This window comes from Eubalaena glacialis, chromosome 13 (genome assembly GCF_028564815.1).
Source record: "Eubalaena glacialis isolate mEubGla1 chromosome 13, mEubGla1.1.hap2.+ XY, whole genome shotgun sequence".
NCBI classification, from domain to species: domain Eukaryota; kingdom Metazoa; phylum Chordata; class Mammalia; order Artiodactyla; family Balaenidae; genus Eubalaena; species Eubalaena glacialis.
Window position 1 is genome coordinate 72,096,039 of NC_083728.1, and position 15,308 is coordinate 72,111,346.

Below are 15,308 nucleotides of genomic sequence, written 5' to 3' on the forward strand. Positions count from 1 at the left end.
CTGGGTGTCAGCTCATTTATCCTCACAGAACACAATGAATTAAGGACTCCTTTTATACCTTTTTGCAGAGAAGGAAACAGAGGCATAAAGAGGTTAAATAACTTGCCTGGATTACACAGCTAATAAGTGGTGGGAAATTGAGCACTCTGGCTCCAGAGCATGCATCCTTGATTCAACAAGTGTTTATTGAACACCTTCTATGTACAGTCCCTGTGAAATGAAATGAGGACATAAATAATAATAGGAAACTAATAAATTACCAACATTTATTAAATGCCCACAAGGTCTTAACTATTATTAAATGCCCACAGAACTCTACCTACAATAATAGTGAAAATGGTGATGATAACAATGATAGGAATACAAATACAATTAAACTGGCTTCACGTTTTATGTGTAATATCTCATGGAATCTTTACATAAACCTGATGAGGAATGAACCTGTCCTCTCCCCATTTCGCAGAGAAGGAGATCGACATTAAGATAGGTTAAGTAATGTTCCAAGGCAAAGAGTGGAAATTGGAAATACTGGGATTTGAACCTGGGATTTCCAAAGGCTCTACTGTCAGTTTGTTTTCCCATTAATTTAGTAAGCATTTACTCTTTATTTTTAAATTTTTATTTATTTATTTATTGGCCACACAGTGTGGCATGGCACGCGGGATCTTAGTTCCCTGACTAGGGATCGAACCCGCGACGCCTGTGGTGGGAGCGCGGAGTCTTAACCACTGGACCTCCAGGGAAGTCCCAAGCATTTACTCCTTAAACTATAATTTGGTTGTCACTCGCCCTGAGCCTCCACTCTGCTTCTTCACTGCAGGTAGTGAAGGCTTTCATTGTCCTGACCCCAAAATTCCTGTCTCATGATCGGGACCAGCTCACCAAGGAGCTGCAGCAGCATGTGAAGTCAGTGACAGCCCCGTACAAGTACCCAAGGAAGGTGAGTGAGGGCAGATGGATGGGGTCTGGTCCCTGTGAGTGGTTCTGGGGGCTCCACTGCCTCAAGTCTCATGTAGTGTCTGGGGTGAAGCCTAAGTAGCCAAGAGCACTCATAGTTTTCTCTGCAGAAGAAGCGTTTCAGCTTAGGGGTGTGAGGGAGCCCACTGAATCGGATGGAACCTCGATCCTGTGTCAGAAACTCATCCATTGCTGGAGTGTCAACCTAAAGAAAAAAATCAGACAATTGCCCAAAGATATCCAAGAAGGTTATTTATAATCTTTCAAAATTTGAAAAAGACATCCAAACCAGCAACTTCCAAACTATTAAACAACATTGTTTGTCGTGAGAAATACATTCTATATTGCAACCCAATACACATATACATACATAACAAACAAAAATGAACAAAATATTTACCCTAACAACATGTAATACATTCTGATGTTTTTTGTTCAACTTCATTTGTTTTAAATGCTGTACACAACCTATAAAAATGTGCAGCAATAGAGAAATGATGAAATTACTCATGGAATTTAATATTATTCTGTAATTTAAAATGATGATGCAGATTTTTAACATAAAATATCACAATAATATATTATTGAGATAAAAAAGCAGGCTAAGAAAGAACATACGTAGCGCTATCTGATTTGTTTAAGAACAAGTTAAAATTTCCTTCTTTTGTAATAATACTTTGCTGCATTGTCTGAATGTTTACAATCAATACATATTATAAACCTGTATAGCTAACATTTATTGAGCATTTACTATGTGTACCAGGCCCTGGACTCAATGCTTTACATGCATTATTATTTCATTTAATCCTCTCCACAACCTGAGATAATCATCCCAGTCTACAGAGAGGAAACTGAGGCTTAGAGACTCAAAGTAAATTGCCTGAGATTAGAGTAAATAGAAGCTGCAATTCAACCCCATGTGTATCTGACAACAGAGTTCATGCTGCTATAACATTAGAATCTGATGCTATATCGAGAGTAGAATAGAGGATGCGTACCAGTCAGGAAGGGCTACATGTTACTGTGGGTAACAAACAGTCCCAAAGTTGTAGTGGATTATAACAAGGACGGTGTCTTTCTTGCTCAAGCCACTTGTCCACCATAGCTTTCCCGGAGCCTTTGCTCCACATCCCTTCATCCTGGGACCAGGATAAAGGAGCAGCCACCACGTAGGTACCTCCCAGAGTCCTAGAAGAGATGGACAGAGGGGGTGGCCTGTCTCAATGACTCCCAACTTTTCTGTTAGAGGTGGCAGGCACACTTCACCCTACTCATATTTCACTGGTCAAAGTACATCAAAGGGCTGCATCCAACTTCAGGAGGTCAGAGGAGAATCTGACATAAATGGTGGACCCCATTAAGGCCCCCTCATGGCGCCAGCCTGTCTGGGGGACTGGGAGAGGGCAAAGGAGGAGAGCTGAGGGTTGATAGAAAATGACGGGGGGACTTAGTCAGAATGTGTTTGCTTTATCCTCAACCAGGTGGAGTTTGTCTCAGAGCTGCCCAAAACCATCACTGGCAAGATAAAAAGAAGTGAACTCCGGAAGAAGGAGTTTGGTCAGATGTAATTGGCAATAAACTCAGAAACCACTGTGTGATGTTGGCCAAATGCCTGGCGGCCTCAGTTTCCTCACGATGGTGAGGGTGAGGAGAGGAACGCTGAGAGAGTTGACTTGAAAGAGAGCCAGGAGTGTCAACATTCCAGCATTTTTGTTCTTTTAAATTAATATCAATCACTATCCTTCCTCCAAGTTCCCTGTTCCTTTCAGATTGCCCAGCTGAGCGCTCAGAATGGGGCTGAAGCAAATTAAATACTGACTCAGCATCCACAGTGAGTCTGTTGTGCATTTATTCTGCGAAAGATCCAGTGCTAAATGCTGTCCCTTGTAATTCCCCCAACCCCCATCAGAGATTGCCCCAGGGCCTGATTCTCCCTCCTGGTTCCAGAGACTCTGGGACCCAGTCAACGACCAGGACATAGAGGTCTAGGAGGAACAGTCCATGTGGCCCCCAGGACATAGAGGTCTAGGAGGAACAGTCCATGTGGCCCCCGGGGTCTGCTCCTGCCTGGCTTGCCTCTGCCCAACTGGGGGTGAGGCGGGAGGCAGGGCAAGTGTGGTGTCTGGGGAATGGAGAAGAGGGGAGGGCAGCCCAGCTTGGTGACGACACTTGCCTGCCACACCATCCCTCACCTGCACCCTCCAGTGGACCCACTGCCTCTCCTCCCACCAATGCTGCTGCTGCTGTTGCTGCTTGCAAGTCCCAGCCTGGACCAGTGCAGGTGAGTGAGGGACCTGCCCTCTGGGGGCCCAGGAATCCTGCAGGACTCCTCCAGCCCTTCCCTGGGACCCAGGAGCTTTGTTCCGCAGCCCCTCCCCAGGGGCCCGGAGTCCTCCCCAGACACCTCTCCTTATACTGTGTAATCCCCTCTGCCATCCAGAGCCCTCTGACCCCCCTGGCCTGTGGTCCTGTGAACTAACCCTTCACTCCATCCATCCTTCCGGCCTGAGATGGAACCACCAGAGGCTGGAAGGAGCAGAGGCAGAAGAGGCTGAGCCGGGGGTGAGAGAAGCGCATATTGTCTCCTTCTCACCCATTCCTGGGGGGTCACCGATAGGGAGATCCCCTCTGCAGCTGCCCTCTTCTGAGGGGCACAGATACACACGCTCACAGGGTAATATACAGACATCACAAACACGGAGACGCACAGGCAAAGAATCACCCCCAGCCCCACCTGGGGACTCAGGTGTGGGGCTCATGGACAGCTCACACACAGAGCAACGCAGGCAAGGACACCCTGGGGGGAACACACACACACACAAGTACACATACTCAGGGCCATGAGAGACAACCCCCCAGGGCAGACCCACACACACCCCAAGGAGGCACACACACACACACACACACACACACAGACATGTAGGCAGAGACATAGACACAGAACACAGCCACATACACACAGGCACAAAAAGAAGACAAACACACAGATACAATCAGGAACACCCAAAGGGACAGCAACTTCACACACAGCACACTCACACACATATGAAACACAGACACATCTCCACGGACCCATATGCCCTGAGACACGTACCTAATACGTAATCCCCTGAGTCACAGACACACACACGGATTTGCACAACCAACGTACACTCGTTCAGTGACAAAGGTGCAGACACAAATGCATACAGAGAATACCAGAGAGACACTCAATGTCTCAGTGCTGTGCACTGGAAAATTCACGTTCACAATCGAGATGCTCACAGACACAGAAACTCGGACACACAGGTTCATACATGCAGACTTATACAACCACAGGCACACACACACATACTCCCAGACAGTTCTGGCACTCCAGTGGATACCTCCACAGGCAGTTGGGGTGAACAGACCCTGGCACTGAGGTAGAAGGTAGACGGGCTCCAGGCTGGGCGGCTGGAGCTTGTCTCCTGCTGACATTTCCAGGAAAAGATAAAGGCAGGAGCAGAGAGAAGCTCAGCTCTGCCTGAGTAAAAAGATAAGACTACCATATTTTTCATTCTTGAGGTCAAGGAGACCTCGTGGACTACACATGCACAAAAAGGTTCCTCAGGGGTCAAAAAATGAAGGGGGCGCTAGCCCGTAATATGTCCTGCCAACCTCTCAGAGACTCTCACGCTGGAATCTATCTTGGCTAAAAGATGCACGTGCACATTGGGTAGGACCCTGAGTCAGACCAAATATGGGCACAAAGCAAGATGAATCAAGGTGATTGGCTAGAGGGAACCCTGAAAACTGCCCCCATATAAGCAATTTAAGCCACCCCAAAAGCGTGACTCTCTCTCTCTCTGAGCCCATCCGTGTGTCTTTGTGCATGTACTTTTCTTCTAAAAAGTGAAGCTTTACCTGCTTCACTACCTTTTGTCTCTTTGCTGAATTCTTTCTTCAGAGAAGACAAGGTCTGAGGTCCTGTTTCAAGCCCACCGGCCCTCGTGGTCTAGTGGTTAGGATTCAGCACTTTCACCGCCACAGCCTGGGTTTGATTCCCGGTCAGGGAACTGAGATCCTGCTTCAAGCCGCCACACCCTCGAGATCAGCATGACCTGCCCCACCTAGGCTGTCATGGAAAGGGGTGTTTTCCTGGCTCCAAACCCAGTGCTAGGCACCTGCCCCATTGAGGGCCTTCCAGAGGGCTGTGCCTATGCTCTGAGACGCCAGAGAATGGCCAGGGTAGGGTGGCTCTGGGGACAGGGCACAGGGTAGGGACTGGGCTATGACAGCGTGCACTTAACATAGGGGTGTTGCATGGGGCCTAGCAGATCCCAAGGTCAAGAGAGGGAAAAAAGTGAGCCTCCCCAGGACCCGTGCTGTGTGTCAGAGTGGGCTGTGCCCTCTCCCACAATAACAACAGTGACAGTAAAGACATCATCAGGACCATAGTATGATAATATTATCATCACCACAGCAATGACTGACCATCAGCCCGAGGTGGAGGAGTGAGGTATGACCATGGCCGCCTGGTTGGCTTCATCTTCTGAGCAGGGCTGACCCTGAGCAAAGTTGGACAACAGGCCAAGATTCTCTCTGGCCTCTTCTCTCTCTGGAGGCTCCAGCTCCAGCCTCTTCCTCTCCCAACATTCCCCCACTCCCACCCAGACCCAAGTCCCCCCCCGACCCTTTTCTCAGCCTGGGTACAACACCTCTCCCTGACTCTCCATCCGTGCAATGGGGATAGAGATGGTATGGGCCATAAGCAGATGCCTGCAAAGTACAGTGCTTAGCACAGGCTGGTAACAGGAGGGGCCTTTAAAGGCTTCACAGCTTCTAAGGTGCCAGTTCTGGGAGGACAGTCGCCCCTGGGAGATGATGAAGCTGATGGGCACAGGCGCTCAGCACATGGCCTCCCTTTGTCCTCATGACAGTCTTTGGATGCAGGACCGGACATTTCCATTTTAGGGAGGAAACCCACCCAGGGTCACACCGCTGGTAAGCAGCACAGCTGGGTCTCAAGCCCAAGGGTCCTGGCCCTGCCTTCAGGGGCCATGGAGGGCTCCCCTGGATGGGAGGCTGAACCGGCTTTGGGGATGCTTCGTCTGCTGCACGAATGGTCTCACCCTTTCCAGGCCCCTTAACTCTGTTCACTTCTCCTTCTTTCCCTCATCCCTGCTTGAGCTGTAACCAGGGTGACCCTGGCACCGTTCATGGAAGTCCCTAGTCCCTTACAGGCTGCGTGTGCCTCCCATTCACTTCTGGGCTAGTCTGACTTCCACCCCTTCTGTGCCTGGTCTGTCTTTTTATAACCACACAGCCCAAATGTGGGACTCTGTAGGCAGGCAACTGCATCTAAACAGATTTCAACACTATTGTTTTGTTATCCCTGTTTTTTGTTTTTGTTTTGCTTGTTTCTTTTTATCATTTCTTTGTATTTATGGTAAAAGACATTGATTTTCCATTATAACAGTAATAGAATGTTTCCTGTTTACAATAAGTTTCCATAATAATAAAATCTATGGGGTGTAAAGCAATGATTTTAAAGCTGTCATGGGCCTGAATGAGCTGGGAAACCACTGTGTCAATCACACATAAAAGCACCTTTAGGAAGTTCACCTCAGGACAGGGCCCAGAATAGACCATCACCAGTGGGGTTTGTCTAACCACCTGGGTCCCTGGGCCCCAGCCCACCTGCTTGGCTCTCCCCACCCAGCACTCCTGGTACTGCCAAGCTGTTTGGGTGCTGTCCTCAGATCCCCCGGAAGAGAAGCTGATGAACTTTCTCCATTAAAATTGTCAATTTCTGGAGGTCCCTGGAAATCAATGAGAGTCAGACTGGATTTTTTTCCCCCGTTTAGGTTTATAATCTAAAGCCCATGCTAACAGGTGATGTATCTAACCCTGTTTCAGGTGTTGAAATGTCTACGTTAATTAGGGATGATTTTGAGACCATACCCATACCATCTGGTCACACAAAGTGGAATTCGCAAGCCAGAAGGAAACATATTTTATTACCATATTATCATGAACACGTAATTCAGTTCAACTGTAACATCTTTCCCTTTGGGATTTCTTCTTTGCTCATATTTTATTTATAAGTGTACTTCTCAATTTCCAAACATGGGAAATTCTAGTTAGCTTTTCATCAGTGGCTCGTCTAGCACAATTGCATTACCAAAAAACATGCTCTGTGTGATTTCATTCCTCTGAAATATATTGAAATTTGCTTCGTGGCCAAAATAAATAAAGTTAATTTTTGTAAATATACTATATGTGCCTAAAGTTAATGTTTCCTCTGCAGTTGTTATGTGATATTGAGGGATATATGGATATAGCTCTATGATTTAAATGGTTTGCTATTAAGATCTTCTACACCTTACAGATGTTCTGTGGTGCTCATTGTACGACTTGTTGAGGGAGAGGTGGGAAAACCTCACACTCTACTTGTGTATTTGATTATTCTTGTATCTCTGTCATCAAATCGATTTCAGCCACTGCCCATGGGAAATCTTGGGAGTTCTCAAAGGAAGGAAGAAGCATCCAGAAGTGGGGGACAGGGGACCTGGGTTCAGGAGGACGAGAGAATGCTGGAGAGAGGGTGTGGAAGAACGGGAACCTACCTTGTTGGTGGGGATGTAAATTGGTACAGCCACTGTGGAGAACAGTATGGAGGTTCCTTAAAAAACTAAAAATAGAGCTACCGTATGATCCAGCAATCCCCTCTGGAGAAGACCGTAATTTGAAAAGATACATGCACACCAATGTTCGTTGCAGCACTATTTACAATAGCCAGGACAAGGAAGCAACCTAATTGCCCATCGACAGATGAATGGATAAAGAAGAGGTGGTACACGTGTACAATGGAATATTACTCAACCATAAAAAAGAATGAAATAATGCCATTTTCAGCCACATGGATGGACCTAGAGATTATTGTACTAAGTGAAGTAAGTCAAACAGAGAAAGACAAATATCATATGATATCGCTTACATGTTGAACCTAAAAGAATGATACATATGAACTTATTTACAAACCAGAAACAGACTCACAGACATAGAAGACAAACTTATGATTACCAAAGGGGAAAGGTGAGGGGTGGGGAGGGATAAATTAGGAGTTTGGGGTTAAATATATACACACTACTATATATAAAATAGATAATCAACAAGGACCTACTGTATAGCATGGGGAAATCTACTCAATATTCTGAATAACCTATATGGGAAAAGAATCTGAAAAAGAATAGATATATGTATATGTATAAATGAATCACTTTGCTGTACACTTGAAACTAACAAAACATTTTAAATCAACTATACTCCAATATAGAATAAAAGTTTTTTAAAAATTGAAAAGGAAGTAATGATTTTCAGTTCTCTGATTTAAACAGTCTATGGGAGTAAAACTTGTTACCTGTTCCTTCCTGATGTTGAGCTGAACATTCTCCTGTTCATGCGGTTCTTCAGGTTTCACTTCTGCATCATTGACACAAGCTTCATTGAGGGCAATTTCAACCTAAAGCAAAACATTCTCATTGATGACTTAATTCCCAAGAAAAAAAATTCCAAGTAGATATCATCATTTTAACCTCCTAAGACATGAAAAAGTTGTTCCTTGCAAAAGCTAATGTGTACAGTGGAAATCCTGCAGCAAATATAGGTAGCTTACCTCCAAAATTCCTGAAGTGTTCATTGAAATAGCACCTTTCAAGTCCTCTGTAGATTTTTCTTTTTCCAATATTTGCACATAGGATAGAATCAAAAACTGCACTGAGATTTCAATGGAAACACTGGGTGATACGCTCAAAAGGTGTAACATCAACCAAACATATCCCACAGCGACCCCTAAGTTTCATGTGATAGTAGTTGATCCAGGTTGGGCCCAGGAAAAATATCAAGCCCATAAAGAAATGCAGAACAAAGAAAGACATTAAGGCACAAGTATTTCGTAGCTTCAACAAATGTCTTGCTCACTGCATAATGGAAGAGATGACTGGATGACAAGGGTAAAGCAAAGGTGGAAAATAGTTCATGTCAAACAGCTCAAAAGTGGGTGTTCTTGATGGAATATAAAGAAAACTTTCCCAAATTCACATTGAAAATTCTCTGTTCAGCATAAAGAGTGGTAGGGGCTGTACAACTTGGCTAGATATCTTCCTTCACCTCTCATATATTTCCTGGGATTGTCTATGTATCTTGGAGGGCAGTGCCGAATGGTGGGAAAACTCCCTACGTAGTGAAAATAGAACATACTTCCTAGTCTCTGAAATAGAAAAAGTCATGGAGGTATGAGTACATGAAATTCCAGATCATTGTTGAGAAGGAGGTTCAGCTCCCAGACTCGCACACTCTACTGTGGCGAACAGCAAGAGGAGACAGAGCACTCAATTCACCCAAAGTACAAAAGCCTCAAAAGCCAGACTATGGTAAACTTAGCAGCCAAACTCTTACCAAGTCCGGATTCTTGACATTCTGACCCCTCACAGATTGCAACCTAGCACAAGTACTTCGAAGGATGTCATTCAGGTATTCATTAGCCCTCTCAATTGTTTTGATATTATCCTTCAACAAAACATATTGAAACAATAATAACTACTCATTACTTTTACTTCTGTTTTCAGAATGTAATCCAGGCAGAGAAGGGATTTTTACCTTAAATTTAAGTGCTTCCAAAGAGCATCTTATTCTGTCTAGTGGTTTCTTGAAGATGTTTCTTTGACTCATTCACCTATGCAAATATGTACAAAAGGAACCAGAGTTACAAATACTATCTTCTCATGTGTGACTCCTTCCACAAATACAGAGAACAGTGCTTTACGTCTGTGGAGCTTGCTTTGAATTTGGACTGTTTATGGAACATATGAAATAGGACAGTAGGATGAATGAAAAGAGAGCAAAATAACCGAACTCCCAGAGGTGCAAGGAATTGAAGGTGAAATCATGAAAAATAACAAAAGGACAAAGATACCATCTGTTCCAAAGTGGATATATTTTCTGCAAGTTCTCTGTTTTCCTTCACGAAATTATTGATCTTCTCTGATATTTGCTGTAAATTAACTAAAAAGAGATAAAATAATTTCTAAGATTAGTAGGAAAACCCAGTAAAATTGAATTATCTCAATGTGCTAGCAGCAGACACATATTATCTGTAATTGACTTTTAATCTTTACTTTTATGCCTAAAGAAAGCAAATTTTAGTTAGTAGAATTTTAAACGTAAGAAACATTATTTCAATGGGATTCCTATTTAAAGTGTTTTCAAAAATGAAGAAAAGCAATAAGATGACTTCTAAATTCTCTCCCATCTATGAGTACCATTCTTAGAAAATTCAATCACTTCAACTAGTTGTGTCATCACCAAAGATGAAATAGAAAAATCAAACATCCTGCCAACTTACATTTCTTGCCTCCAATTACTCAGGTAAATATATATGTTGCTGTAAAAAAAAATGCTTCTTTCATCCAGATTCACCCCTCCATCCAGCCCCTATCTGCAGTTCCTCCGAGTCTTCTCCTGTTTGGACGATGCCATAGCAACGCAGATGCTTTATACACTGTCTCGAACAATCCCCTGCCTTTGCCCCAGGTCCATCACAGTGGACACCACCACCCACGTGCCCATTTTTAGAAGGCCGCTCCCCTACCTGCTGCCCCATCACTCGCCATCCAACCCCGGGTCCTCTCTGGAACACTCTCAGACCTTAGGTTTTCTCGTCCTCCTGAACCCAGGTCCCCTGTCCCCCACTTCTGGACGCTTCTTCCTTCCTTTGAGAACTCCCAAGATTTCCCATGGGCAGTGGCTGAAATCGATTTGATGACAGAGATACAAGAATAATCAAATACACAAGTAGAGTGTGAGGTTTTCACACCTCTCCCTCAACAAGTCATACAATGAGCACCACAGAACATCTGTAAGGTGTAGAAGATCTTAATAGCAAACCATTTAAATCATAGAGCTATATCCATATATCCCTCAATATCACATAACAACTGCAGAGGAAACATTAATTTTAGGCACATATAGTATATTTACAAAAATTAACCTTATTTATTTTGGCCACAAAGCAAATTTCAATATATTTCAGAGGAATGAAATCACACAGAGCATGTTTTTTGGTAATGCAATTGTGCTAGAAGAGCCACTGATGAAAAGCTAACTAGAATTTCCCATGTTTGGAAATTGAGAAGTACACTTATAAATAAAATATGAGCAAAGAAGAAATCCCAAAGGGAAAGATGTTACAGTTGAACTGAATTACGTGTTCATGATAATATGGTAATAAAATATGTTTCCTTCTGGCTTGCGAATTCCACTTTGTGTGACCAGATGGTATGGGTATGGTCTCAAAGTCATCCCTAATTAACGTAGACATTTTAACACCTGAAACAGGGTTAGATACATCACCTGTTAGCATGGGCTTTAGATTATGAACCTAAACAGGGGGAAAAAAATCCAGTCTGACTCTCATTATTGCTTTCCAGGGACCTCCAGAAATTGAGAATTTTAATGGAGAAAGTTCATCAGCTTCTCTTCCGGGGGATCTGAGGACAGCACCCAAACAGCTTGGCAGTACCAGGAGTGCTGGGTGGGGAGAGCCAAGCAGGTGGGCTGGGGCCCGGGGACCCAGGTGGTTAGACAAACCCCACTGGTGATGGTCTATTCTGGGCCCTGTCCTGAAGTGAACTTCCTAAAGGTGCTTTTATGTGTGATTGACACAGTGGTTTCCCAGCTCATTCAGGCCCATGACAGCTTTAAAATCATTGCTTTACACCCCATAGATTTTCTTATTATGGAAACTTATTGTAAACAGGAAACATTCTATTACTGTTATAATGGAAAATCAATGTCTTTTACCATAAATACAAAGAAATGATTAAAAAAACAAGCAAAACAAAAACAAAAAACAGGGATAACAAAACAATAGTGTTGAAATCTGTTTAGATGCAGTTGCCTGCCTACAGAGTCCCACATTTGGGCTGTGTGGTTATAAAAAGACAGACCAGGCACAGAAGGGGTGGAAGTCAGACTAGCCCAGAAGTGAATGGGAGGCACACGCAGCCTGTAAGGGACTGGGGACTTCCATGAACGGTGCCAGGGTCACCCTGGTTACAGCTCAAGCAGGGATGAGGGAAAGAAGGAGAAGTGAACAGAGTTAAGGGGCCTGGAAAGGGTGAGACCATTCGTGCAGCAGACGAAGCATCCCCAAAGCCGGTTCAGCCTCCCATCCAGGGGAGCCCTCCGTGGCCCCTGAAGGCAGGGCCAGGAGCCTTGGGCTTGAGACCCAGCTGTGCTGCTTACCAGCGGTGTGACCCTGGGTGGATTTCCTCCCTAAAATGGAAATATCCAGTCCTGCGTCCAAAGACTGTCATGAGGACAAAGGGAGGCCATGTGCTGAGCGCCTGTGCCCATCAGCTTCATCATCTCCCAGGGGCGACTGTCCTCCCAGAACTGGCACCTTAGAAGCTGTGAAGCCTTTAAAGGCCCCTCCTGTTACCAGCCTGTGCTAAGCACTGTACTTTGCAGGCATCTGCTTATGGCCCATACCATCTCTATCCCCATTGCACAGATGGAGAGTCAGGGAGAGGTGTTGTACCCAGGCTGAGAAAAGGGTCGGGGGGGGACTTGGGTCTGGGTGGGAGTGGGGAATGTTGGGAGAGGAAGAGGCTGGAGCTGGAGCCTCCAGAGAGAGAAGGGGCCAGAGAGAATCTTGGCCTGTCGTCCAACTTTGCTCAGGGTCAGCCCTGCTCAGAAGATGAAGCCAACCAGGCGGCCATGGTCACACCTCACTGCTCCACCTCGGGCTGATGGTCAGTCATTGCTGTGGTGATGATAATATTATCATACTATGGTCCTGATGATGTCTTTACTGTCACTGTTGTTATTGTGGGAGAGGGCACAGCCCACTCTGACACACAGCACGGGTCCTGGGGAGGCTCACTTTTTTCCCTCTCTTGACCTTGGGATCTGCTAGGCCCCATGCAACACCCCTATGTTAAGTGCACGCTGTCATAGCCCAGTCCCTACCCTGTGCCCTGTCCCCAGAGCCAACCTACCCTGGCCATTCTCTGGCGTCTCAGAGCATAGGCACAGCCCTCTGGAAGGCCCTCAATGGGGCAGGTGCCTAGCACTGGGTTTGGAGCCAGGAAAACACCCCTTTCCATGACAGCCTAGGTGGGGCAGGTCATGCTGATCTCGAGGGTGTGGCGGCTTGAAGCAGGATCTCAGTTCCCTGACCGGGAATCAAACCCAGGCTGTGGCGGTGAAAGTGCTGAATCCTAACCACTAGACCACGAGGGCCGGTGGGCTTGAAACAGGACCTCAGTCCTTGTCTTCTCTGAAGAAAGAATTCAGCAAAGAGACAAAAGGTAGTGAAGCAGGTAAAGCTTCACTTTTTAGACGAAAAGTACATGCACAAAGACACACGGATGGGCTCAGAGAGAGAGAGAGTCACGCTTTTGGGGTGGCTTAAATTGCTTATATGGGGGCAGTTTTCAGGGTTCCCTCTAGCCAATCACCTTGATTCATCTTGCTTTGTGCCCATATTTGGTCTGACTCAGGGTCCTACCCAATGTGCACGTGCATCTTTTAGCCAAGATAGATTCCAGCGTGAGAGTCTCTGAGAGGTTGGCAGGACATATTACGGGCTAGCGCCCCCTTCATTTTTTGACCCCTGAGGAAACTTTTTGTGCATGTGTAGTCCAGGAGGTCTCCTTGACCTCAAGAATGAAAAATATGGTAGTCTTATCTTTTTACTCAGGCAGAGCTGAGCTTCTCTCTGCTCCTGCCTTTATCTTTTCCTGGAAATGTCAGCAGGAGACAAGCTCCAGCCGCCCAGCCTGGAGCCCATCTACCTTCTACCTCAGTGCCAGGGTCTGTTCACCCCGACTGCCTGTGGAGGTATCCACTGGAGTGCCAGAACTGTCTGGGAGGATGTGTGTGTGTGCCTGTGGTTGTATAAGTCTGCATGTATGAACCTGTGTGTCCCAAGTTTCTGTGTCTGTGAGCATCTCGATTGTGAACGTGAATTTTCCAGTGCACAGCACTGAGACATTGAGTGTCTCTCTGGTATTCTCTGTATGCATTTGTGTCTGCACCTTTGTCACTGAACGAGTGTACGTTGGTTGTGCAAATCCGTGTGTGTGTCTGTGACTCAGGGGATTACGTATTAGGTACGTGTCTCAGGGCATATGGGTCCGTGGAGTTGTGTCTGTGTTTCATATGTGTGTGCGTGTGCTGTGTGTGAAGTTGCTGTCCCTTTGGGTGTTCCTGATTGTATCTGTGTGTTTGTCTTCTTTTTGTGCCTGTGTGTATGTGGCTGTGTTCTGTGTCTATGTCTCTGCCTACATGTCTGTGTGTGTGTGTGTGTGTGTGTGTGCCTCCTTGGGGTGTGTGTGGGTCTGCCCTGGGGGGTTGTCTCTCATGGCCCTGAGTATGTGTACTTGTGTGTGTGTGTGTTCCCCCCAGGGTGTCCTTGCCTGCGTTGGTCTGTGTGTGAGCTGTCCATGAGCCCGACACCTGAGTCCCCAGGTAGGGCTGGGGGTGATTCTTTGCCTGTGCGTCTCCGTGTTTGTGATGTCTGTATATTACCCTGTGAGCGTGTGTATCTGTGCACCTCAGAAGAGGGCAGCTGCAGAGGGGATCTCCCTATCGGTGACCCCCCAGGAATGGGTGAGAAGGAGACAATATGCGCTTCTCTCACCCCCGGCTCAGCCTCTTCTGCCTCTGCTCCTTCCAGCCTCTGGTGGTTCCATCTCAGGCCGGAAGGATGGATGGAGTGAAGGGTTAGTTCACAGGACCACAGGCCAGGGGGGTCAGAGGGCTCTGGATGGCAGAGGGGATTACACAGTATAAGGAGAGGTATCTGGGGAGGACTCCGGGCCCCTGGGGAACAAAGCTCCTGGGTCCCAGGGAAGGGCTGGAGGAGTCCTGCAGGATTCCTGGGCCCCCAGAGGGCAGGTCCCTCACTCACCTGCACTGGTCCAGGCTGGGACTTGCAAGCAGCAACAGCAGCAGCAGCATTGGTGGGAGGAGAGGCAGTGGGTCCACTGGAGGGTGCAGGTGAGGGATGGTGTGGCAGGCAAGTGTCGTCACCAAGCTGGGCTGCCCTCCCCTCTTCTCCATTCCCCAGACACCACACTTGCCCTGCCTCCCGCCTCACCCCCAGTTGGACAGAGGCAAGCCAGGCAGGAGCAGACCCCGGGGGCCACATGGACTGTTCCTCCTAGACCTCTATGTCCTGGTCGTTGACTGGGTCCCAGAGTCTCTGGAACCAGGAGGGAGAATCAGGCCCTGGGGCAATCTCTGATGGGGGTTGGGGGAATTACGAGGGACAGCATTTAGCACTGGATCTTTCACAGAATAAATGCACAACAGACTCACTG

General features: G+C 46.4%; 1 protein-coding gene across 2 annotated transcripts in view; it reads left to right on the forward strand.

The window, feature by feature from the left end:
- LOC133104402 (acyl-coenzyme A synthetase ACSM1, mitochondrial) overlaps positions 1–2,786 on the forward strand; it is a 46,956-nt gene extending 44,170 nt beyond the window's left edge. For both annotated transcript variants that reach the window (XM_061210135.1, XM_061210136.1), the window contains exons 13-14: positions 821–940; positions 2,439–2,786. In XM_061210135.1, the coding sequence (XP_061066118.1) occupies positions 821–940; positions 2,439–2,525 (207 nt within the window). In that variant the 3' untranslated portion in view covers positions 2,526–2,786. The remainder of the gene's footprint in view (positions 1–820; positions 941–2,438) is intronic.
- Positions 2,787–15,308: the final 12,522 nt, after the last annotated feature.